Raw genomic sequence first — 27,173 nt, forward strand, 5'->3', positions numbered from 1 at the left:
AGGAAATTTGTGGCTCCTCTCAGATTCCAGAACTTTCTGCCACAGAAATGTGAGGAACATGTGTTTTTTTAGCCAAATTTTGAGGTTTGCAAAGGATTCTGGGTAACAGAACCTGGTCCGAGCCCCGCAAGTCACCCCTCCTTGGATTCCCCTAGGTCTCTAGTTTTCAGAAATGCACAGGTTTGGTAGGTTTCCCTAGGTGCCGGCTGAGCTAGAGGCCAAAATCTACAGGTAGGCACTTTGCAAAAAACACCTCTGTTTTCTTCCAAAATTTTGGATGTGTCCACGTTGCGCTTTGGGGTGTTTCCTGTCGCGGGCGCTAGGCCTACCCACACAAGTGAGGTATCATTTTTATCGGGAGACTTGGGGGAACGCTGGGTGGCAGGAAATTCGTAGCTCCTCCCAGATTCCAGAACTTTCTGCCACAGAAATGTGAGGAACATGTGTTTTTTTAGCCAAATTTTGAGGTTTGCAAAGGATTCTGGGTAACAGAACCTGGTCCGAGCCCCGCAAGTCACCCCATCTTGGATTCCCCTAGGTCTCTAGTTTTCAGAAATGCACAGGTTTGGTAGGTTTCCCTAGGTGCCGGCTGAGCTAGAGGCCAAAATCTACAGGTAGGCACTTCGCAAAAAACACCTCTGTTTTCTTCCAAAATTTTGGATGTGTCCACGTTGCGCTTTGGTGTGTCTCCTGTCGCGGGCGCTAGGCCTACCCACACAAGTGAGGTATCATTTCTATCGGGAGACTTGGGGGAACGCTGGGTGGCAGGAAATTCGTAGCTCCTCTCAGATTCCAGAACTTTCTGCCACAGAAATGTGAGGAACATGTGTTTTTTTAGCCAAATTTTGAGGTTTGCAAAGGATTCTGGGTAACAGAACCTGGTCCGAGCCCCGCAAGTCACCCCATCTTGGATTCCCCTAGGTCTCTAGTTTTCAGAAATGCACAGGTTTGGTAGGTTTCCCTAGGTGCCGGCTGAGCTAGAGGCCAAAATCTACAGGTAGGCACTTCGCAAAAAACACCTCTGTTTTCTTCGAAAATTTTGGATGTGTCCACGTTGCGCTTTGGTGTGTCTCCTGTCGCGGGCGCTAGGCCTACCCACACAAGTGAGGTATCATTTTTATCGGGAGACTTGGGGGAACGCTGGGTGGCAGGAAATTCGTAGCTCCTCCCAGATTCCAGAACTTTCTGCCACAGAAATATGAGGAACATGTGTTTTTTTAGCCACATTTTGAGGTTTGCAAAGGATTCTGGGTAACAGAACCTGGTCCGAGCCCCGCAAGTCACCCCATCTTGGATTCCCCTAGGTCTCTAGTTTTCAGAAATGCACAGCTTTGGTAGGTTTTCCTAGGTGCCGGCTGAGCTAGAGGCCAAAATCTACAGGTAGGCACTTCGCAAAAAACACCTCTGTTTTCTTCCAAAATTTTGGATGTGTCCACGTTGCGCTTTGGGGTGTTTCCTGTCGCGGGCGCTAGGCCTACCCACACAAGTGAGGTATCATTTTTATCGGGAGACTTGGGGGAACGCTGGGTGGAAGGAAATTTGTGGCTCCTCTCAGATTCCAGAACTTTCTGCCACAGAAATGTGAGGAACATGTGTTTGTTTAGCCAAATTTTGAGGTTTGCAAAGGATTCTGGGTAACAGAACCTGGTCCGAGCACCGCAAGTCACCCCTCCTTGGATTCCCCTAGGTCTCTAGTTTTCAGAAATGCACAGGTTTGGTAGGTTTCCCTAGGTGCCGGCTGAGCTAGAGGCCAAAATCTACAGGTAGGCACTTCGCAAAAAACACCTCTGTTTTCTTCCAAAATTTTGGATGTGTCCACGTTGCGCTTTGGGGTGTTTCCTGTCGCGGGCGCTAGGCCTACCCACGCAAGTGAGGTATCATTTTTATCGGGAGACTTGGGGGAACGCTGGGTGGCAGGAAGTTCGTAGCTCCTCCCAGATTCCAGAACTTTCTGCCACAGAAATGTGAGGAACATGTGTTTTTTTTAGCCAAATTTAGAGGTTTGCAAAGGATTCTGGGTAACAGAACCTGGTCCGAGCCCCGCAAGTCACCCCATCTTGGATTCCCCTAGGTCTCTAGTTTTCAGAAATGCACAGGTTTGGTAGGTTTCCCTAGGTGCCGGCTGAGCTAGAGGCCAAAATCTACAGGTAGACACTTCGCAAAAAACACCTCTGTTTTCTTCCAAAATTTTTGATGTGTCCACGTTGCGCTTTGGGGTGTTTCCTGTCACGGGCGCTAGGCCTACCCACGCAAGTGAGGTATCATTTTTATCGGGAGACTTGGGGGAACGCTGGGTGGAAGGAAATTTGTGCCTCCTCCTAGATTCCAGAACTTTCTGCCACAGAAATGTGAGGAACATGTGTTTTTTTAGCCAAATTTTGAGGTTTGCAAAGGATTCTGGGTAACAGAACCTGGTCCGAGCCCCGCAAGTCACCCCTCCTTGGATTCCCCTAGGTCTCTAGTTTTCAGAAATGCACAGGTTTGGTAGGTTTCCCTAGGTGCCGGCTGAGCTAGAGGCCAAAATCTACAGGTAGGCACATCGCAAAAAACACCTCTGTTTTCTTCCAAATTTTTTGATGTGTCCACGTTGCGCTTTGGGGTGTTTCCTGTCGCCGGCGCTAGGCCTACCCACACAAGTGAGGTATCATTTTTATCGGGAGACTTGGGGGAACGCTGGGTGGAAGGAAATTTGTGGCTCCTCTCAGATTCCAGAACTTTCTGCCACAGAAATGTGAGGAACATGTGTTTTTTTAGCCAAATTTTGAGGTTTGCAAAGGATTCTGGGTAACAAAACCTGGTCCGAGCCTCGCAAGTCACCCCTCCTTGGATTCCCCTAGGTCTCTAGTTTTCAGAAATGCACAGGTTTGGTAGGTTTCCCTAGGTGCCGGCTGAGCTAGAGGCCAAAATCTACAGGTAGACACTTCGCAAAAAACACCTCTGTTTTCTTTAAAAAAAATGGGATGTGTCCACGTTGCGTTTTGGGGCGTTTCCTGTCGCGGGCGCTAGGCCTACCCACACAAGTGAGGTATCATTTTTATCGGGAGACTTGGGGGAACATAGATTAGCAAAACAAGTGTTATTGCCCCTTGTCTTTCTCTACATTTTTTCCTTCCAAATATAGGAGAGTGTGTAAAAAAGACATCTATTTGAGAAATTCCCTATAATTCACATGCTAGTATGGTCACCCCGGAATTCAGAGATGTGCAAATAACCACTGCTCCTCAGCACCTTATCTTGTGCCCTTTTTGGAAATGCAAAGGTTTTCTTGATAGCAATTTTTTACTCTTTATATTTCAGTAAATGAATTGCTGTATACCCGGTATAGAATGAAAACGCACTGCAGGGTGCAGCTCATTTATTGGCTCTGGGTTCCTCGGGTTCTTGATGAACCTACAAGCCCTATATATCCCCGCAACCAGAGGAGTCCAGCAGACGTAACAGTATATTGCTTTCCATAATCTGACATTGCAGGGAAAAGTTACAGAGTAAAACGTAGAGAAAAATTTATGTTTTTTTACCTCAATTTCAATATTTTTCTTTTTCAGCTGTTATTTTCTGTAGGAAACCCTTGTAGGATCTACACAAATGACCCCTTGCTGAATTCAGAATTTTGTCTACTTTTTAGAAATGGTTAGGTTTCTGGGATCCAGCATTGGTTTCATGCCCATTCCTGTCACTGACTGGAAGGAGGCTGAAAGCACAAAAAATTGCAAAAATGGGGTATGCCCCAGTAAAATGCCAAAATTGTGTTGAAAAATTGGGTTTTCTGATTCAAGTCTGCCTGTTCCTGAAAGCTAGGAAGCTGCTGAGTTTAGCACTGCAAACCCTTTGTTGATGCCATTTTCAGGGGGAAATCCACAAGCCTTCTTCTGCAGCCACTTTTTCCAATTTTTTTGAAAAAAACGAAATTTTCACTGTATTTTGGCCAATTTCTTGGCCTCCTTCAAGGGAACCCACAAAGTCTGGGTACCTCTAGAATCCCTAGGATGTTGGAAAAAAAGGATACAAATTTGGCTTGGTTAGCTTATGTGGACAAAAAGTTATGAGGGCCTAAGCGCGAACTGCCCCAAATAGGCAAAAAAAGGCCTGGCACAGGAGGGGGAAAAGGCCTGGCAGCGAAGGGGTTAAACTATGTCACATTCAATGAAGGTGTCAGTGCTGATTGCATATAAATCACACTGATCTTCCAATGCTGAAATGTGTTTGGCATCCACTGAAAAACTACTGACTGCGGTTCAGATGGCGGTCATTAAGGAAATTCCACTGGCTCAGGGAAAACACATCATTGTCATAACTTCAGTGCCAGCCTTAGAGGCTGTCACAAAGAGCAGCGTCCAAATGCAAATGCCTTACACCCTAGATGGATATAATGCAGCATTTCCTTGACTGCCACCGATGTAGACTATGTATTTGACCTAAAACTGCAAACTCAAGTGCTTCTCCAGTATGAACTGGAGCACCCCATGCCCACTAACATTATGCCTCTTGATCAGTATAAATATATTATTTCCATTAATAGCTCAGCTCAACCTGCTGTAGGGATTAAGCATCAGGACTCTGCTGCTTTTGCAGCTGTCCATGGAGTGATGTGGGATGGAGAATTGCACCCGCAACAAACCTTCACGCAGTCCTGTGGGGATTGCTTTGCAAAGCTAGCTGAACTGAGGGCACTGATTTTGCCACTGGAGCATAGGGATCCCGATTTTCTGACACTTTAGTATGTGATGTGTATTATTGTGTCCAGTCTTTCAATGAAAATCTGCCTTACTGGTGCCTCAATGGATGCAGAGACCCCAAAGGAAACACAATCAAGCATGAAGTACTTTGGGGAAAAGTGGCAGAAATCTGCCACAAGCTCATTTAATACATATATTGGGCCATCAATTTGTTGGAATACAAATTGTAGAGAATTCACTGGCTGATGAAGCCACCAAGTCTGCAGTTGTTAAGTTACTGCAACTGTAGCTGTGGCTGTGATTATTCGTTCCCAAACGAGGGTGGATGATGAAATACTGGCTGCTAACTCCTTGGCTGACAGCACCAACTTACCAAAAGCATACCTAGCAAAATAGTGCTACCATTTAAGTGCCCAAAATATTCCTTAAGAAAAAGTTCCAGGGGTGGGTGATCGTGTGATCCCCAACCAAGACTGCAGGCTATAATTAATTCAAGCAGCACATCAGGGTGTTGCTTCTGCCCATGTAGGTGTAGCTGCTACTATTCCCTTATTATAAAAACGCTATTGGTGGCATGGTCTGTACATGCAGACAAAGCAATATGTCCTTAGTTGTCACATTTGCCAGCAAATTTAAGGCTCCACCATTAAGCTTCCACCGCAGACACCCCTCTTAGTTTCAAACAAGCCTATGCAGTGTGCGTCCCTAGATCACTGTGGTTCCTTAAATTCAGATGGTGCACACAAATATGTTTCACTTGCTGTAGATTCGTGGTCCAGATTCCTTCAGGTGCGGCCACAATGATCGGCTGATGCTCACACTGTTAATAATGATTTGCAAGTCTTCATTGGGACATATTCAGTAGCTGCATTCCACTTGGACCAGGGCCCTCCTTTTGCCTCCAAAGCTCACCATGGGAACCCTGGGTGTAGCTGTGCATTATTCTTCCCCCTATCATCCCAAGGGAAATTCAGAAGTGGAGAGAAAAAAATGATTCCAATAACTGCTACAAGCACCATAAATGTACCAGACGTAAATCTACAGTCCATCTCAAAGCAATGGAGTTGTTTATGGTGAACCATCTTTATAGACATAAACCAGTTCCCTTTTACCTGCAGCGGCTCCTGTCTTCACACAGATGGCTTCTAGGGACTTTGTCGACATTGAGGTCTTCTCTTCAGATTCAACTACCACTTCGCTTCAAGGTATATGCATGCTTTTTCACTGGCTTAAAAAGCACATATATGATCAGTCCATGGTCCTATTTGCGGATTAGTCTTACCTTGCTGGCTCTCTTCTTGTGGACTGGACTTGAGAGTGTCTTCTTTTTGCTTATAAATGGGCATTATATTTTTGAACGTTCTTGCTGTGGAACTGGTAAATGAGGTATTGAAGCCTCATTTGTCTTCCTACAAAGTGTGAAGAGACTTGTCCCTAGTGATCATTTCTTCTGTTCCAATTCCTGGTGGGATTTTTTGGGCTAAGATTCCACATGATATATCTGGTCCTGCAGAAACTATTCAAATTCAGTTTGTTTTCAAAGTGTCTATGGATGATATCATTACACCTGTTGTTGTGTCTGACGATTAGGAAGTGAAATCAGTCGATTCACTGCTTTCTGAGCTAGAATAGTATACATTATTTGAAAGTGAAGATATGTGCATGAATGCCCCAAATTATGGTGAAATGTTTTGTTACCATCATTATGCACACCATTACCTACATAGAACTAGTACCCCACATACAATTTTTAATTACACGCAATGGGAGCACTGTTCAACTCCATCAGTGGGGAGTTCTTAAACATATTCAGACATAATCACATATTTTTCTGAGCATGATACTACTGATCTTGTATCATATTATTTCAAATTAACAGCAACAAAAGCGAGAAAAAATATGCTGACCACTATTAAATTAATTTATTCAAATTCATTAGTTTCTCAACAAGCCATGAAGGGCTATGGATATTGGAAATAAACTATTGATTTCAATTCAGTTTGGGGAACAAAAGATTGGCAAGTACAGGGCATAGATGCCTTTTTTAAAACATGTCTTGATTTTTGACACTATTCAGCAGACAACTTGCTAGCAAAAGTTAAGGACAGGAATGTGCCCAGTATTCCTTCAATTGCTAAATTTGGCAATAGGCAAAGTTTAGTTAATTATACAGAAGATCAGCTCAATGGTCTGGTCAGAAATTGAACATTTATTTCTACACTTTCAGGTCCCAACAGGTGGTGGCCAATGGACTCAAATGGTTATCATGCATGTTTTATAAATTCTACACAGGGTTTTAAAGCAAGTATGTTAGAGCCTTGTTAAATCGACACACAACATGCAGGGGTTGTTATTACATACAGCGTGGGCAATGTCAGCAATATTTGCAACAGTCCACTTTGACAGCTGTAAAAGAACACCTCTTGCCGCTCTGAGAACATGAACTGGCAGGATTTCGGCCCTAGATCACCATGCTCCAAAAGATTCTTGTATGCATTATACAAAAAAATATGAAAGCTTTCTCAAATGGAAGCTGTTGCTTGTTTAAGGCATATAGATCAGGCGAACCTAGAGAAAGCATTATAATTTTTCGATAATGGGATGAGTACATTTGTTCACTCGCATTTACACACTTAACAATATTGTGTCATCTGTAATTGAAATACAAAATGTCACTTTTACAACATGGATAAAGTCAGCTTAAATCTATGCTGCAGTTGAATTGGACAATACAGATTCTGGAATCAAATTGGTTGTCCTGAAGCAGGTGAACTCGTATGAGCTATATTTGCCCTTCAATCTCACCACACACATAGCAGATAATGGTAAAGAAGGATGCAACATACTCAATGCTTAATATAGAAAAGTTGCCTTTTACAGTGGCTGAAACACCATCAGCAGTGTGGTTAGTACATTGAGTAATCCCCCTGCCAATATCAACGTTTCTGTTCACATTGTGTTTTAAACATTTTCCGGTAGGTATGTTTGAAGCTTTAGGGGGGGAGTTGTTACATGAGGTGTGGAATCTGCCTTTTGATTACAAATGTATGAGAGGGGACAAGGAAGTGTTTCTTAGTGGTAGTGAAACTTCTCTAAACTACTTAATGATTTGTAAACAGGGGGCATTGGACGGTGTATGTAACGTCTCAGTGGCTAATTTAGGTTGTTACTTGGAGGGAGTTCTGATCCCTGGAATTGCCCAGTGCTTCAGTTACTAGCGAATGAAATGACTTAATACTGAGTGGTCAAGGCAGCTGTGGAATAAGAACAGGTGTCCCGTATGTGATTTTGGTTGCTCAAATTGTGACCTGCTGTGGTAATGTGTTATTCCTCCCTCCCCCTTCCCTCCACCCCCCCCCCCCACGCATGAGATTGGGGTAGCAACTTTGTGGCCTTCCATTCCTACCTTTAATGCTAATTTTGACAACCTGAGCAGACTAAAAGCACTATTGTTTCAAAAATACATGGCTTTTACATCTACCCGTGAAACATTCGAATTGCAAGTGGCAAGGTCATCCGCCGAGATACAGTCAATTTTAAATAGTAACTTCCCAAGGCACTTTAGTAAACTTGTGAGCCACATTTGTAATGCTCCAGTCATTGTGGGAGTTGTGCACTTTTGAAAAGGGGTTGAGACTGGTTTTGTCAGCACTTTCCAGGCTGTTTTTGGAGTGATACCATTGTTTCTATACGTCTGTCTTGTTTTTGGAGGAATACCACTGGTATTGGCATAAATTTGCTGTAATTGCTATTATTGTTGCTCTGCAATGGATGGCCCATTTCAAAGCTAAATGGTGGTGGAACTACCATATGTCCAGCTGTGTCGTGAATGCATGATGTAGCACTTTGGAGTATCTTTGCAAGAGGAACTAAACGACAACTGGTCTTTGTTCTTTCAGCCAGTATGGTTCTACAGCGTGCAGCATATGTTCCTTTGTCTTTGGTGCCCTTTCGAGTGTGCCCTGGATGTGTGTCCTGCACAGCAATTTGTATGGTCTATTGACATGGATCTTGTGATGTTCCTGTTGAGGGTTCACTTCTGGAGGTGTCCTATGAAACTACTGTTGCTTCAAGATGCCTTTTATGAGCCATGCTACATGGATATAGACGCCACAGCTCCAATTATTTTATTGTCTGGCTCAACAACTACGAGCATGGAGCAGGATGCTACTTCCTCAGAGGCGGCTGAGGCTTTGAATCATGTCTGTTCCTTCAATTAAATCACCAAGGCTCTTATGGTTCTGTCGTCTGCGGATGCGGGATCCTCCTTTGACTCCCTTCCCACTGATGTGTTGGATGACATCAATTGTCCCTCCAATTACTTTTAAATTTGGCCTTTTTTTTAACCAAAATGATTACTTCTAATTGGCTAATTTTTAATTGTTTGCTGTGCTTGTTGGGGTGAACATTTTACTGCCTTTAGGATTTTAGACATTTTATTGCTTCTAGTATTGTAGATGAATTTTTAGAATCAGTCTTTTATAACTGGCACGGGGAGGGTGTTGTGAGGACCTATAGGACCTGAATTGGTTCCTATGGAGAGTAGTCACTGCGGAAAGAGGCTGCAGGCTCCTGCAAGGAGGCCAGCTGGGTGGAACCAACAATGGGGCTCAGGACTCCCAATGCTTGGGCACAGGTAGGCACCTTTGGTCCTCCTCTCCGCGGCTCAGGGCTGATGGGTGCAGGGATGTCCTTAGGTTTCAAGTTTTTTTGATCAGAGCAGTATCATTCGAGAGGGGGCTGCGTGCAGAGGCTGCAGGCGTCGCTGGTGAGTCCAGGAGGGGGTGAAACCACAAGGGACTCAGACTCTGAAGGCCTGGGGAACCTTGGTGGCACCAATGGTCCACTTCAACTCTGGTCAGAGACGGCAGGTGCAGTGGGCACTTCAGATGTCGGGGTTTTTGGCAGTTCCAGAGGCTTCAGGGTCCCTTCTTTGGAGATTGCTGGAGGACAGGTCCACTGTCCACAGGAGGTCTTGAGTCTTTTTTGAAGCAACAGTTCTCCTGGGTTTTTGGGGTGACAGCAGCAAGACAAGTCGACTCTGGTGCAGACTTTGACGAGGAATGCAGACAGGCCACGGGGTTGGTACAAGGTCAGCTGCTTCTTTTCTCCTCTTTTGATATTGTGGCTCTTCAGGGCCCTTGGACTTCTTAGGTCATCAGGCTCTCCTTCTCTGGTACCAGGGGCTCCCCTAAAAACTGAATTTTGGGGTGTTAAGGTTGTGGAGGGTAGTAGCCAATGGGCTACTGACCCCTTGGGGTCATAAAGCCCCCTATATGACCACTTCCTGTGGGCATAACCCTGTCCCAGATTTCCTAGATATAGGATCACAAAGATGGCTACCTCTGAAATTTCGTGTCCACCTCGTAGTAGCACTCCTTAGGGGTGGTACTAGCCTGGGGGTGTCAGGCCTACCTGACTAGCTAATTTTCCCACCTGTCAAGGTGCCAAATGGGCTCTGGACAGGGGGTGGCTTCCTCTTCTGTGAGGGGAGCAAGAGCCGCGTTTCAAAGGCAGCAGTCCTTTGAGGCTTGTCGCCTTAGGAAGGCTAATCAGCTGCTCATCCTGTGGGAGGGGGTGTTACACCCTCTCCCCTGACAAGCTTTTGCTCTGAGCCTCCTGAGAGCAGAAGGCTCTCACCCTAAGGGCCGGAATGGTGTCTCGGGTGGCAGGCTGACAGAAACTGGTCAGCCAGCACACCAGAGGCTGGTAGAGTTTCAGGGGGCACCTCTAACATGCTCTCTGAGTGAATGTATTGGTAAATCCAACACTGACATCAGTGTGGTTTCACCAATACAAGATGTTTGATACCAAACAACCCTATCTTCAGTTAAGCCACTATGTAGCTGGGGAACTAGTATTGACCAGGGCGCATTCATTTAAAATGGCTTCTCTGTTCCCTCACTATGTCTATGACTCAATAAAGACATAGCCGGGGTATATCTGCTCGTGCTGATATGCCCTTACATGTAATATAATGTACCCTGCGCTAGAAGGGTGACTCACCTATATTGCATGCAGTGTTAGGGTATATGGCACACAGGCTGCGTGCCATGTTGTGTTTTCACTTTTGTCTGCACCAAGGCAAGCAGTCTCCAATGGCAGTCTGTCATGCGTTTAGTGAGGGGTCCCTTTGGGTGGCACAATTCGTGCTGCGGCCCTTATGGAGCCTCCTTAGTACCCCAGGCCCTAGGTATTAGGGGTACCCTTTACTCTGGACTTGCAGAGAGAGCTAAAGGTTCTGCCTACTGGGGAAACAGTGCAGTTTTTGGAAGGAGCTTTGGCACTGGGGACCTGGTTAGCAGGAACCCAGTGCACTTTCAGTCGAAATCACAATAATCACAATATATAGCAGGCAAAAAGTGAGTGTGTGTGTGTGTGTTGAGGAGGAGTGGGGGGGGAGGGGGGGGAGGGGGGTAACCATGTCAAAAAGAGGCACCTTTCTACAATGGTACCCATGTAGAGTGCATCAGGTTGGTCAAGGGCTCCTCTGGAATGCATTCTGGTTTCTTTGTGGAAGATAGGACAGGGACGAAATGAAGGGTAGAGTGTAGCCACTTAGAATGATATGTAAGGCCCAACTGTCTGATGTAATTGATATCCAGCCAGAGGAGAAATATTGAATCCTACCTCCACCCTGCCTCCCACTAGCCTGAAATGAACCTGACATGAGCTGCTGAGGACAAACTAAAACAGGTTAGAAGCCACTGTGTCAAGGGAGAAGGAACTGGATGACTGTTGACTCTGCTGCCTTGTGCGGTGTCTACAGGTGCCGCGCCAGCAGTCACTAAAGGACTGGATTTTCTGATGTACCAGGAGTTGGTATGGTTGACATTTTCTACAGGTGAGCACCATGGAATAGCCTCTGAATTTCCTAAATTGATGTGGAAACGGTTTTGCTGACATCAGTAAACCTTGCTTGCAGTAGCCTGGCTGTCCTTAAATCTCTGTAGCCGTAGATTGCTCCCCTCCTCCCCCAAAGAGTTTGGAGCCATCAAAAGACTTATCAATAAGGAATGCTTGAACATTGCATAAAAATACGTTTGACCTCATCCATGTTTGCTTTTTAAGCACAACACTGGTGCCAACAGCCGGCCAAGTGCTCAGTTAGAATGTCTAAATCACTGGCAGCAGGTCTATGTTGCTAGGCCATTGGCCAGCTTCCTGGCAGACCAGAACAAGGCTTGGGCCACGTAGCCCTCAAAGCTTCAGTGAGGGCATTATTAAATGGGGAAGTCGGAATAGGCTGGAGCATTTGTTAGAATGTTTATCTCAATTGAGAACAACTGCAAATCTATCAACCTCAGCTGCGCTCTGGAACACTGCTTCAAAACAGTCCAGCTTTGTCTATGTTTGTGCTTGGACTTATCTGTGGGCTTCAAACTTGAAGTGGATCATACACAGGAACGGCCTCATTACCGAGACTAGGCCTGTGACATGAAGCAAGAGCAAAGCTTCAACCAGAACCTTTTCTTGTGTTCACTGATGTAGAGTTTTGCCTCCCAGTTCTAGATTGCTTTCAGAAGGATTGAGGGAACATTGTCACATGACTGAGTCGTAACCAGAACCCAGGCACCAAAGAAATACCTTGTACAAGTCTGTGAGCTCCATCTGCTTCCTGCAGTCTTATCAAGGTTTGAAGTCTGTAGTTTCTAGGGGGACATAATTCCCTTGCACACTGTCTGATAATTTAGGAAATCATTGGAAAAAAACAACTAACTTTGGGAGCAGAACTTCGGATCCGTATTATACGGCATGTAAAGAAAAGCTAATGTCAGTACCCAGGGGTGGTGCTTAAAGGAAGCACCACTGCAGAGTGGTATCAAGCTAGTGATATGCTGCACAACGCCACCTGCAGACATGCAGGAACAGTGCTATTGAAATTCTGAGGATCTAGTCTGGCCTGGGAATATTCCAAAGGTGAGGAACCTGCGGTCAGAAGTATTCCTCAGACCACTGATTCATTCACAACTCTATAGAAAGGGTCTAGATGCTCACAGGAGAGAATGGAGGGAAGAAACACGAAGTTTTGCAGTACTAAACAAAGAAAAATGTATTAAAATAAAAGCAGTGTACATCACTTACTGTCATGACTCGCCAGGGTAAAATCTCCTTCATAAAGCCCATCACTGAAGGCCATATTCCAAACGGAGAGAAGATCATTCAGAGCTGGAATGTTGGCACCACCAGTGTCCGGCATCCACCACTGCCTACATGGGATTAAAGGAAGTACGTTATTAGACCTGAAGAGTACATTGGCTTTTGTGGGCATTTAATGATGTCTGTTCTAGCTGTTCAGCATTCACTGATGCAACAATAGTGCTACCTAATGACAGAAAATGCCACAGTAATACAATGTGAGATAGGGTGGCACGTTAAGAACATTCCTTTTTCTGCAATTTCTAGCACTGTCCATTTTAGAGCAGTATGTTATGAAGGACTTTCCACAAATATAAAAAACGGTTTACATCAAACTTGCCACTGTGTTTTCTTTCCTTGTCCTTTTAACCACTGATTAATGACAAATGATTAAAGCAATACATTTCAGAACAACACGATACCACCTTGAACACATCTTCATGGATTTTTTGTTTGATCTTCAGCAGAATAGCTTATCGATCTTATAGTTAACACTTAGGCTTGAGAGGAAACAGCTGCATCATATTTGATATACACAACTAGTATGTTTGTAAGAATCAAACCTAATCCTCACGGCTTTAGATTGGTCAGAGCAAATTATATTTAAACAAAAGAATTGAACCTGCCTAATCTGGTGACCAAAAGCAGTCATTAAAATGACTGTGTAAATTAGGTTTATTTAGACAAAAAGTCTATACACATGCCACAAAATTAGATATTAACAAAACCCCTTAACATCTCTTTGTAAGAATTGCTTTTACAGATGAATTAATCTCAACACCATATCCTAATAGTGCATTTCCACCTATAAAAACCAATGTAGCTGAACAATTCATGATGCCAGGCTTTAAAAATAAAAAGTTTAGAAACATACCTATCAGAGATAAAAAAGCAATCAACAGTCAAGCAGCAGCATATGAACAATTGCCCATTTAAAGCATATGGACCTTACCCCTCATTAGTTTTCAATGGATTAATGCCAAGCCTTACTTTGATGATCTCAACCCTCAATTGACAAGCTAATAAATTGTTTACATATAAGGAAACATGTTCATCCCACTTAATACAATGTCTTGTGAAATCAATAAACAGTTTATGCAGATACCGCCTATATCTTTCTAATGAGATGTGCAAAGCAGATTGTCAAGAAAGCAAAGGCTCCAACAATATCCAATATGCTGTTTTTAATACACATTTTCGGATTTTAAACTGATTTAAAGGCAGGCTTTTCGGACTTATGTTTCCTTCCAGTGCCTTGAAGTAATTTTTGCTTGGTTCCCAACAGAGATGGATGAGACCAATCTTAACAGTGTATTCCCTGTTGTACCGTGCCATAAGACAAGCCCTAGCTCACACCTTAGGGTCTGAACAGAGGCATTTGGAGGGAGACTCAACGTGCATTTCCAAGAATGTACTTCAGTAGGACACCATAAAACCCTTAGGTCACAACTCAATAATTCTGTGGCACAAATTACAATGAGAGTGATTTTAATCTTAAATGCCATCGCAAAAGTGCCATTGATAAGCCTCCATACTCAAGGATGAAGCAAACAAAACTGCCACGGGTCACTGTGGCTCTTATTTATTCTAACTGGAGATGTTCAGAATAATTAAGAGCTGAGGTGAAAGTTAGGTCTAAGTATTTATAAGAATTAATTCTCTCCACAGTATTCAGCGCAAATTACCAAGATCGTTTTTCATGGTTTCCCCAAAGATCAAGACCATGATTTTCTCGGCATTTACTGTTGGATGATTTTTTAATATAGTGAGTGTGTAAACTGATCAATTTTTTCTGGGGTCCTACAGGACTATAATCCATCAAATCCAAGCCACTGACATAAAGCAGACAGCGGCCATGAGCCCCATCAATTTTAGGAGAAAAGGAATTTAGTTACTGTACTTTGGACAGACTGGCCAACAAGCAAACCAAATAAACTCAGGGCAAAGAAGCAGCCCGCTTTATGACCATCCATAATCTCAATGTTTTGAGACAGAAGATCTGAACGATCTTCCTCTAGATGTGCCCACTTGGAATGAGCGGGGTTGCGAGCAGACCTGGAGAAAAGAGATCTTGAACCCATTAATTTATTCCAAAGGCATTCATAATCCACCAAATCAAATGCAAATGAAAGTCAACAACACAGCAGCTTAAATTCCCCATTTATTCTGTTGACTTTCAGGCTACTACCCAAAGAGCAAAACAATGATCAGCAGTGCAGTGATCCTCCCCCACCATTAACATGATTGTAACCACCCTGCCCCCTGAAACATCTCTTCCAGTCCTCCCAATGTGGTTGCAGAGGCAAGCAAAATAAAAGCACAGGGGGTGGGATGGGAGAAAGGCATTTTCACCAAAAACTGCAGTTTCTGCACTGAGCCTGAATGTTATAAATGTAGAGCTCCATAAGTGTTAATAATTCTTGCTAACAGTGTTTACATGTAGAGAGAAGGTAAATGTGCAAGAAAACACTCAAAGTAGCCACACTTTTAATTACTAAGGAAGAAGCACCTCAACTGAAGACACCTGTGCACAGAATTGAATAATCCATTTTTAGCTCCATGAACAAGTTACAATGAGGAAGAATTACTTTCCCAGTGTTACTGGTAATCTTCATCCTTGATATCCCACACCTTCAGAACTGGTTGTGCACGGCCTGCACTAGCAGGCAGGACTGGAAATAAAGTTTACAGAACTCCTTATATCTGCCCAATCCCGCCCCTCCACAAAAAAAAAAAAAAACATGCTGGTGCCTTACACTCAAGTGCCCATTTGCATGCTTAAAAATGGCCCGTGCATTTATGCAGCAGCAATCACAGCCAGCTCCTACTTGGTTTTGTACACTTGCAAGGCTGTAGCAAACAAGATGCTGACTGACTGGCTAGGTTGACATAGTGAGAAAATGAAAGAGAGGGTTAAACGTAATTATTCTCTGTCAAACTACTCTCCATCCAAAGAAGCTACAACAACTGACCTAATAACTTGAAAGCATAGTGTTGGGTGAGACAGAGTGAAGGTGGCAGTGGGAGGAATTAGGAAGCAGGATATGGTCAACCAGGTCACAAGAAAATAAACTGCACAAAACATGCTTCTTGAAAGCAACATATTTCCAAGAAGATACCCAGAAACTAATGCTCACAATTATGTATGTGGTAGCCCACTGGGGATCCCTGCAAACGTATGTGATACAGGCATGCCTTTGGAAGGCCTGTTACCCTGTGTTTGCTTTGGTGGAATAAGCACAACGTTCCAGAAGTCTGTAGTTTTATGATTTTGTAAGATTTAGAAATAAACAATTATGCAACAGCGTTGTTGCCCGGTATAACACCAAAGTATTAGATTAAACTTCAGAAATCTACAAACATCTTGAGAATTTAGAGTTTTTTTTAGTTGAAGAGATAGTTCTAGGTTGAAAGTCTTTTTGAGGTGGGGGATACAATTTCTTGATTTGAGATGAATTCCAGTAACACCTTCGAAATTAAATACAAAATCATCCGAAGAACAATCTTATCCACGTAAAAGACAATAACACTCGTACAGAGATGGGAGAAAGCACGCAGATTAATCAGGATGAGGTGATCACTACCAAAAAGAGCTTTCTTCCAATTCGGCAAGATCAAGTCAAAGGAAGCGACTGGCTCAAAGTTAATGCAAAAAAAAGGTTAAAACTAGGTTCAAGTCTCAATCGGAGCAGTATCCTAAATTGGCGGGTGAAGGCGGAGAAGACCATTAAAATCACACCTCATCACCTCTTTTGGTAGGCAAAATCTAAAGAGGTGTATTTAAATATAATGAAAGTCTGCCCTGTAGTATTTACAGCAATCTACTTTGATCCCTGTAGGAGCTAAAAAACGATACGAAAGATAAAACATTGTACAAAGAAGCCCAGGGGATTCAATTGCACCTCAAATGCCCTGTATCAAAATTCTAGTCAATTACTCATGTCTCATTTCCTAGCAGATTCCTTTTGAGCTACAAACAATGTTGTTTTTACTGAGATGTCTAAGTGTGCATAGACTCATTCTCTATATGCACCGGGCCTCTATGCTCGGCATTGGCAGGGAGATGTGAATATTCTACCCACTAAACAATTAGATTCTGATACTGGAGAAGTGGCAGAAAGTTGTTGTCCAAGGGGGATTACCTTCTGTGAGACCAAAATAAAGGCTTCTGGAATTACCATTGCAGGATTCCTCACTTTTCCAAGACTCTCAGGGAGCAGAGTAAATGGAGGCACACCTAACTATTTTCTGGAGCTCTTGCGCCAACATCTAGTCATAACTGTTCAACTGATCTCCATCTCATGTAGCACAATGCTGCCCCTTGCTTTGACTGTCTGTCATTGTTCTAAGGAAATGAAGTCCAACTTAAAAGAAACGGAGACTTCCTGGTTGAGGGGAAATCCCAAATTGATTAAGGTGCCACAAATAAAGCAAACACTCTGTAGGTCGTCATAAGAGTAGTGTACCTACAACAAAAAGTTGTCTAGACAGAGGTATAAACTGTCCCCTAAAAACCTGAATGCAGAGTTCAGGCTGTACTAAAAGGAGTGATCTCTGAATGTAAACCTTACAGAACATGCTGCTACATAATGGGCATACTTAAGTCTACATCCCGGAGATCAACAGCAGTCATCCAGTCCCCCAGTTTCAATATCCTTCAAGATCTGAGGTCCCATATCTGTCTGTGACAAGACAAACTGAATCAGGCTGTAAAGATGTACTAGTTGGCCCACTTCCCAGAGCCTTTTGGGAACAATAATTCATGGATTAAGAGACCTCAAATTCTTTCACTCACCACCACCACCACCAACTACATTCTTCTAAGAAGTGCTTTTGATACTCTTCCAAGCTCTGGAGAGGAATTCGGATATCTGGGAGGACACAAGAAGGAACTACAGGAAGAGTCAGTGTGAAAAACAAAGTGATGATAATGGACAGAATGTCTGCTATGCTAAATGGAGTTTTAAAAAAACAAGAGTAAAACAGATTTACCAGTGTCTGAGATTAATTCAAGCACCACTCACATGCTTTAATGTATTTTTTACTGTGTTTACTTTCTTGCTGTGTGGGAACAGTAAAGACCCATCGTTCCAAGATAACCCTTCTTCTACTTCAGAGAAGCAGTTTATTTTGCTTTGGTATAAACCAGTGTTTATAGTCTCATCCAAGCCTTCAATGTGCCCTGAGCATCATTATATAGAGAGTCTAGTCACACAGGTATTGCCATTATTGCATTCAGAGACTTAAACACCACCATACCAAGTTGGCCATTTCCAAAACTTTCAAGTATAGCTGGAGAAACAACTCTTGGCACCAGAAGGCAAATCCTTGATCATATCGTGGATACCTGGTGAAGGGATGTAGTCTGAACCAGTGTATGCCTGTTAATAAAGATGGCTCAGTCAGTGGCTTCTGAAGTAATAGCAACTAGATCTTTAAAGCGCCTGTAAAACTGCCTCTCTGCCTTTCAATAATCTGAATAAAAAAACCTTCATCACCACCCGGGGTAAAAACTTTGCAATTTTATCAAGCGCTCCATGATTTTTCAGTTTATGCACAGCTATCACTGAATTAAGATACGTCTTAGAGCGGGAACAAAATTCTGAAATTCCTTTGTGCCCTGTGTTTCCCTGCCCTTTTGCTTCCACCTTGAATAGAAGGGTTGGGAGTCAGACTGTTCTTTTTTTCTTGAAGAGTAGCAATAACTAGTGCATATGAACATTCCCTCAATAAAGAAACAGCTCATCTTTTTGTAATTGAACATCTTACAAATTAGAGGTACAACGCTCAGGAAGTGATCTATTCCAGAGATGGAGATTTGCCGTAACAGAAGATGCCAATCCCAGCATAGCGGCAGTGCCTAACATAAGTCCTGGAGAGACAGATATCATAGCTAGGCCTGAGGACTCCTTCCTTTTTTCAGAATGTGGGAAAAACAGATATAAAAAATCCCTGTCTTTCTCGTAGTCTGGTACAGTTTCTATGGCACCCTTGGAAAGCTACAGGCATATCACCTGAAGAAAGATGAACATATGCTCTTCCAAAATTCATTCTTGTGCGGAAGAACAACTGGGCGGGGAGAAGAGAAAAGACAGGGCATAGCTCTTTTGACCAATTTGCAAGTTGGACATGATGCATCAACAAGCACACTGGGCATGATCCGCTGAAGACAAACAAAAGTAGTTTGTTCGGTCGTGGCTCACAGGTTATAAAGGGGGCGGGGGGGGGGGGGGGAAACTTGGGGGGAATTAATAAAATATAAATAAAAAAATATACTTGCCTTCCTTCGACACGCCACCACCATCGCGCTGCTCTTCTGCAGGCTCCAGTCACAGACTCCCAGCCTGTCCTGCGCCAATCCCAGCACTGCTCAGTGCAGCGCCAGGATTGGCTGGGAGCGCCCAGACAGACTGGGAGCCTGTGCAAGCTCTCTCCAGCCCGGCAACACAATTGCCGGGATGGCGACGACCAACTGCGCATGTGTGTTTGGCCGGCTCGAGATGGCCGGCCAAACACAACACACATGTGCTCTGAGGGGAGTGCACTTCCCTTGTCCAGGTCACCCCACAAGGCCCCACCCCTTTCACAAGGAAAGGATAATAATCATGGTTTATTATCCTTTCCTTGTGAAAGGGTTTGCCGCGGTTGCTGCTGGCAGGGGGCCGAGGCTCCTTCGCCCTAGCGGAGCAGCCGCCACTGAATTTGTTGGCCTTTGAAGCAGAGAAAGGCTTTGGGGGACTGGTGCTCATACTGGCCCATGTGCTGCCTGCCAGTTACGCATTCATGGTCCCAAAAGGACTGGCTCTCTGCTGGAACATTGGCTGGAAAAGCTGTCAGTGCCTACATTTTTGGAACTGGTGGGGGATACTGTTTTGCAGGGGGGTAACAGCCCCAAAAAAAGCGCTGAAGCTCTGCTATCTTCGAAGCGTTCTAGAGTGGAGTCTGCCTCCTCTGAGAAGAGACGAGACCCATCCAAGGGCATATCCTTCAGTGATGCCTGGATACTGCCGGCAAAACCAGCTGATCTTGTCAAGGCGTGTCTCTGAAGCACAGCACCTGTACAGACTGCCATGCCAATGCAGTCCATGGTATCCAAATCTACCCAAATGACTTAGTTTGCCACGTGCTATCTGTCATGGATCATCTGAGCCATAAAGGCCTCAAGACCCTCCGGTAAGACATCAGTCCATTTGAGGCAGGTCAGAAATTAATTAGGATTCACCTTACAGATCGAAGCCTGAACAAGACTTTCCGGACAAGGGTGCTTGATGAGAAAATCCGGGTCACAGGGCCCGGGCCTACTACCTTGCAACTAACAGGCGGGAAAGAGCATGCCTGGGGAACCATCAAAGTATCAGCAAGGTCACAGTAAATGGAAGCAAGGGCTCTGATGTTGCTGGCCCAGGCAAAATGTCAGTCAAAACAATTGCCTTACTGCTGAAGTACCTAGCAATTCAGGTATTTCAGCGGCACCCAAAACCACCAATGGAAATGAGGCATTTTCTTATGTTGGTGGCCCAAATGGCAACCCACGTCCTGTCTCAGGGGAGGTCTCAAGCCCATCAGCATTTTGTAAATCAAGGTTTAAGGCATTAGCAGTATAAAGAGGAAGTCCTATGGGAACAGATGGCGATGGGGAAAAAGGATCCATAAGTGGTAACCCAACTGGAGGCCCTTGTGGTTCTGTCGGACCTTAAGGCGCACCAGAGGGAGTTGGAAACACTAAAGATTTGCAGCAGGATCTCTTTGAAGGCCTTGATCTGCTGTGGGATAGATGATGGCCCAGGAGCCTCAGGGCATATTATGACGGACTAATCTGTTCTGTGCCCCTGGACCTTGAGGGAGTGCAACATAACTTCTTTAAAAAAAAAACCTTTATTTATAGTTTTCAAATAAAAACAACTGGCAGCAGTCAATGAGACACCATACACAGTGCAGGTAATCTTATGAGAAGCGGCGGCTATAGCTTGTATGGTCATAAACTTTTATATTTCTCAATCTCATCCAGCGTACAACACCTTGTAAAACATTCACACTACAGTTTTCCCCACCTCATCTAATCTCCATTTTGAGCCCCGTAGAGCCAGTAGTGTCTGTGTCCCCATCCTCGTCAGTGAATAACTCGTCATTGTTCACCGATACTTCATCTTAGCCTGGGGCCAGAAGTTCTAGACAAAAACCCCTCCGCCTGGAGATGCTCAGCCAGGTTCTCATCCTGTCTACTTCACCTCAGGTGGACCTCTTCCACCAGCACCCATACCTGGACATCCCTGTGCGAGAGTTCTATCACTGGAGCTCTCTGTCCTATCCATGTGATAGCCACGAGGCGCCGGGCCAGCTAGAGGATCTTGTAAGCCATCCTGCAGTTTTAGGGTTTCTTAATATGGAATAGCAAGGGAGTGCAGTCAATAGGTATGGGAGTTGCTCTATTCAGGTCCATCACAACCTGTGTCCAGAACGCCTACGCTGCCTGACAGTACCATGTTAAATGCATGAAGTCCGCTCTGTCCACATTACATCGTGGGCATCTAGCTTGCCTAGTAGGTGTTATGTGTTGCAGTGTCCTGGGTGTTACATATGTTCTGTGAAGAAAGTTATAGTACACTAATTTGAAGCATGCGTTGCTCGACACTGCATGTGTAAGGCTGCAGATGTTAGCTCAGTCCCTGTCACTCAGCGTCGCAGGTATATCTGTGTCCCATGTGGCGCATGCTCAGCTTGGGGGCCCTGACACATCTCTTCTCATTGCTCTATACAGTAGTGTTATAAGGTGTCGCCCTGACCCACTGTTCAGGAGTATGTCCACTGTGTGGGTGGTTTGTGGTGTGTCGGGCAAGAGGGCATGTTGCCTTTTGCCACTTCTGCAATTCCAGCATAATGTAGGTAGTTTCCTGGGCCTAGTGCAAAGGCCTCACACTCTTGGTCATACGTAATGAAGTACTAGCCCTGATATAAGTCTCCCATCATGACACAGCCACCCTTCCTCCATGCTTGAAAGGACATATTGTTCATCATATGATGAATCGGCTGCAGTATGCATAGGGGCTGCTCCCTGGAAACAAGGCCCTCTTTAGCGCAGTCTCAACAAAGTCCTGACATATTTTGGCAGTGTGTCGGACTAGATAGGGCCTATCCCTGGCCACCCCCATCCCTCCATAAAGAATTGCCTGAAATTGTTCAGCATCCACTGAGCCCGTTAGCAGCTGCCCTTCCTAGCTATCCCTGTCTACAAACCAAATAGACGCATGCTGTAGATGTGAGGCCCAATAATACAGAATCAAGTTTGATATCTCCAGGCACCCATCTTCATATTGTCTAGTCATTGTGGTCAATGCTACTCTACTATGGCGCCCTGCCCAGGGCAAAGAAACGAGCATTGAGTTTAGTTGTTTAAAAATCCACTTGGGGATGGGACAAAGCATATTTTGCAATGTATATAGTCACCTGGGCAACATCACCATTTTAGATACGGGCAGCCTACACATCATTGAGTGCAGCAATGTGTTTGAGAAGGCAACTGAGTGCTCTAGGGAGTCCAGCACCCGATCTATGTTGAGTTGGAGTTGTTGCTTTTCAGTATGTACCACTTGCATCCCCAGGTAATGAAAGGGTTTCGTTTCCCAGAGGAGTCCCAACGGCAGGAGTTGGCCCGAGGGTACACCAGTTAGGCTTGCCAATGGAAATAGTAAAGATTTGTTCCTGTTCAAGCGGAGTCCGGATACATCCCCAAACCTCCTTAAGAGTCGTAAGAGCATGGGCACTGCCACTCGCGGGAGGTGATATAGAATAACCCGTCATCTGCGTATACGGAAACAATGTGACTAATGGTGCCTATTGGAATGGTCCCCTCCCGAAGCCTATGGTGCGCTCACACAGCCAAGGGTTCTATGGCGCGGGCAAAAAGAAGAGGGGAAAAGGGATAGCCCTGTCTCATCCAGTTTCCCAAAGGCCAGGCTTCTGATCGTGTTCGACCCACAAGCACCTTAGCAACAGGGCTAGGGTATAATAGTTTTTACCCAGCCCCGGTAATACGGGCCTATACCCACGAACTCTAGTAACTAAAACAAGTAGTCTCAATCCACTATATTAAAGGCTTTTTCTAAGTCTAGTGATACCATTGCCATTTCTACGTCTCTGGACTTAACTTCGTAAAGGATGTACATTAAACGTCATAGATTCCTGCCTGTACTCTGGCCAGGGATGAACCCGCATTGATCCTCATGAACCAGCTGGGACATGTGAAGTACCAGGCCATTAGCCAGCGGCTTACAGACTATTTTAACGCCTACATTAATCATGGTAAGTGGCCTATAGGCAGATGGATCAGATACATCTCCCCCTGGTTTTGGGAACATACATATTCCCCCTTCTAGCATTGTGGGGGGTCGGACCCCTTTTTCGTATGCTTCCTAGAATACCTCCAGGAGATTCTGCGTTATTGTTGCTGAGAAGGCTTGCCAAAATTCGGGGAGGAACCAGTCACTTCCTGGTGCCTTAGTCCACGAAAGCTGACCCACCACTGCCCTCAGATCCTCCAAGGTGACAGGGGCATCTAGATCATCCATGGCTGGCCGTGACAGCCCGGGCAGGCCCACTTCCCTCAGAAATGAAATGTACGTAGTTGGTTTTATAGGGTGTCCACTGTGGACACATTGCAGAAGTGTTGACAAAACACCCCCAGGACCCCGCCCTAGTAGTGACCCTAGTGCCACTGCTGGGTATCAAGTGGGTGATCGTTGGAGGTGGACGCTCTCTCCGTAAGATCCAAGCGAGCAATCGCCCTGATCTGTCACCCTCCCTGTGTAACCGCTGTCTATATTGTGTGATCATTATTTATCAAGACTGTCCCATATCTTCTATTCGTCTTCATAGTTGTAGCTCCCCAGGGTGTACATCCTCTACTGATGAATCCTCAGCCTGCAGGGACGCCAACGATGCCACCTCCCGATCAAGTTCCTGTCCCAACTGTTTACGTACACTGCATACAAGGCCCGCACACGTGCCCCTCAACACCACTTTCAGGGCAAGTGCAACTTAACTTGACAACCTTGCCCCTTTCTTTCTGTAGTCAGGGTGGTGGCCACTCTTCTTTTTCTTATGCTTGCACGTGAACTTGAACTTTGAATGACAGGAACTGGTGTCAGTGTGCAGCAGGGCCACTTCTATGTGGCTCTACCCTGCAACTTCTCAGGCATCAACAATGGTAAACCTCATGCTGAATGATCAGACTCAATGTTATTCGCTTTGTTGCAAGTTTTGCACTTTTTGCAGTTTTGCAAGTTTCCATCTCAAGGTGAAAAAAGAATAGATTATAGAATAAGTTTTATACTAGCTGAAGGTATTACTATAACCTCTGCATTATTGCACATCAACATGCAGGTTAAACATACTACGGTTCTGTACTTCGCATTTAGCCTGGCTGTTCAATTAAGCATAGCCTGGTTTCGAAACTAGCTTTACAATTGAGAAGCCACAGATTTTGTGAAGTCAACCTGTTACCATTCACCAGTGTATTTCCTCCTTATGGACTCCTCACAGTCATCCCACAAGAAGAGTGAGGGACCTGTGTGTTAGCGGCTATCTTGAGTTTCAGTTCAAACCACATGTCCTATCCTCCCCTTCCTGCATTGTATTATAAACTTATACAAGAAGGTCAAAAAGTATGTGACTTTAGCATTGTATGCTCCAATGGCTCAACTGGTGGAGTGCTAGTCTGTTGACAGAACAAATTTGCTAATAGAATATTTTTGCTGCTTGTCATGTTTTTGCGTTAAACCTGTGTTAGACTTCTGTGGCCTTCTTTGAGTGTCTTCGTTGAGTGGTTGTGCAGCATACAAAGAATCCCTGCATAAAATAAAGGTGTGAGAAATTGGGTTGGGGCGTGAGCCCTGGCCAAGCAACAGCCACAACCCCTTACAGGAAGAAACACAAAAAGTCAGTAAATTTGCCTTTGCTTAACCGTGGGTAGTTCAGCACAAAATGCAGTCAGGCTTAACTTAGAGGCAATATGTAAAGTATTTATGCAGCACACAAACAGTTATAACATGAAAACACAACACAAGAAATATCTCAAACCAATTCAGGACAATAGAGTACATTTTAATAAATTATTTGACCCCAAAACTACAAAAATCCAATTAGTAAAACTGGAGTTATGAATTTTTAAAGGTGAAGGTTCAGGATAGTGCCTAAAAGATACACGTGCTAACCGCGAATATCTGGTCGCCTTCAGCCCCACAAGGGTCCAGGAGTGTATGGAGACCTCCTGGGGATTCAGGACTAACTCAGGCTGGGTCCAGGTGCGGGTTCAAAATGGTAGGAGCCTGATATGTTCCTGTGGCTCTGAACAGGAGGCCAGCAAACTAGCCATTGGGGGTCACTTCTGGTAGTCCTGAGTACAGGTGTAGAAGCAAGGCTCAAGAGCAGGGCTGGCCTCTGAGGGTTCAAGGCAGGCTCTAGGCAGCAAAGCAGTCTTCACAGGTACACAGCAGTATGGCAGATTGCACAGCAGCAGGAAGTATTCTGAGAGTCCTTCTGCAGGTTCTGTAGTGAACTGAAGAGGGGGTTTGAGAGTCCTATTTCTATACCATGGTGCCCTGCTCCTAGAAGAAAGGAGACGTTTCTAGAAAGTTTGTTTGAAGTTCTCTGAGTTTCCTGCCTCCCCTGCCATGGCTACAAGCTGGCTGCAGTGACAATACAGGGTCATTTGGCCTATTGTGAGGACACAGGACACAGCTTATTTAGGTGAAAGTGGGGCTGTGCTTAGCTCCACCTCTCATCAAGCCAGATAATGGGCCGTTGAGGCTCAGCTAATCCCACTATTGAGTGACTATCTGGAAGGAATTCACTAAGTCTGTCAGCTACACCCAGTCATGTGTTCCAAGATAGGCTGCAGGCACAAAGGGCTAAGGCAAGAAAATGCTAACTTTCTAAAGTTGGCATTTTAGATTTGGTAATTATAAATCTGACTTTACCATTAATGAGGGTTTGTCATTACAAGTTCATAGGTACCAAACATGGCATTTCTAACTTCTCTCATTTCAGGATTACAGTTATTAAATATAATAATGAATTCTCAATGTTATCCTATGGGCGGGGTAGGCCTCAAAATAGTGAAAAGCAAATTTGGGAGTTGTTCACTAGGACATGTAAAACGTAAAGGTACATGAACTACCTTTCAATTACACAGCACCCTGTCTTATGGGCTACCTAGGGCCTACCTTTTGGGTGACACATGTAATAAAAGAGGAGTTTAAGGCTTGGCAAAAGGGGTTTAAATGACAAGTTTGACGAGGCAGTGTCACACAGCATTTGGGCTGCAATGGCAAGCCTGGGAAATGCTTTAGAAGGCAATTTAAGTGGGTAGCAAAATAAGTGCTGCATGCCCACTGGTAGAATTTAATTTACAGGCCCTGTGCATATGGTATACCACGCTACAAGGGACTTACAAGTAAATTAAATATGCCAATTAGGTATAAGCCAGTTTACCCATGTTTTAGGGACACAGCACAAGCACTTTAGCACTGGTAAATTACACAGAGTCCTAAGGCTAACAAAAACGAACTCAGCAAAAAGTGGAGCATAAAAGTCAAAAGGTTTGGGGGTGATTTCCAACAAAAGATAACAGGGCAATTATTGCATATGTCCATTAATAGGCCTTCCCAGGTGTTTGCAGATAACACAAGCTGTTAAGTTCATTTTACACACAAACACATACAACATCAGGTTTAATCCTAATTTGTGTTGTTCCGTTGTCGTTTTCCTAGGTTTTGCATACCTATAACTCTCCTGGGAAGTAATTCTATTTATTCACCATCCTTACCATGAAATAAAAAGAACATCTGTAGGGTTAGGCATTTACCTAAACAATATTTCTATACTGACAGTTGATGCATACTATTTGCAACTATTGAAATGGGTATGCTTCTAAAAATGTAAATATTAATTTATGGGGGAAAAAAATGAAGCGATAAATGGCACTGCACATACAGAATGCTTAAGATCAAACACAAAAAACAGTGGAACTGTTACAAAAGGGCACCTTGTGTTTTCATCGTAGAATTTGACCTTTCTCATCACAGAAGTATTGTACCAGTCACTGAAGACCATCAGGGAGAGTCCATTATCCACATCCCTCCTCAGCTTTGTTATTTCTTCTGGAAAGAACTCTTCTTCACTGTCAACTATTAACAAGGTCCCTGGAAGCAGAGAATGATTTACAAAATCAGACGAAAGTCAACTAAACAGATCGCCATGGTTTCAACAGGTGGGCACTGATTGATTATAGTAACTTAATAGCACTTCTGCTATCTTCAATCATTGTTAAAGCATGTTTCTATTACCCTACCCAGTTTAATG

The 27,173-nt window shown here is 44.3% G+C and overlaps 1 protein-coding gene across 1 annotated transcript in view; it reads right to left on the bottom strand.

The window, feature by feature from the left end:
• Positions 1–27,173, bottom strand: part of MBTPS1 (membrane bound transcription factor peptidase, site 1) — a 353,237-nt gene that overhangs the window by 59,727 nt on the left and 266,337 nt on the right. Inside the window, exons 16-17 of the mRNA XM_069215792.1 lie at positions 26,857–27,013; positions 12,762–12,886 (exon numbers count right to left, since the gene is read on the bottom strand). Of these exons, the coding sequence (XP_069071893.1) occupies positions 12,762–12,886; positions 26,857–27,013 (282 nt within the window). The remainder of the gene's footprint in view (positions 1–12,761; positions 12,887–26,856; positions 27,014–27,173) is intronic.

This window comes from Pleurodeles waltl, chromosome 12 (assembly GCF_031143425.1).
Source record: "Pleurodeles waltl isolate 20211129_DDA chromosome 12, aPleWal1.hap1.20221129, whole genome shotgun sequence".
NCBI classification, from domain to species: Eukaryota; Metazoa; Chordata; class Amphibia; order Caudata; family Salamandridae; genus Pleurodeles; species Pleurodeles waltl.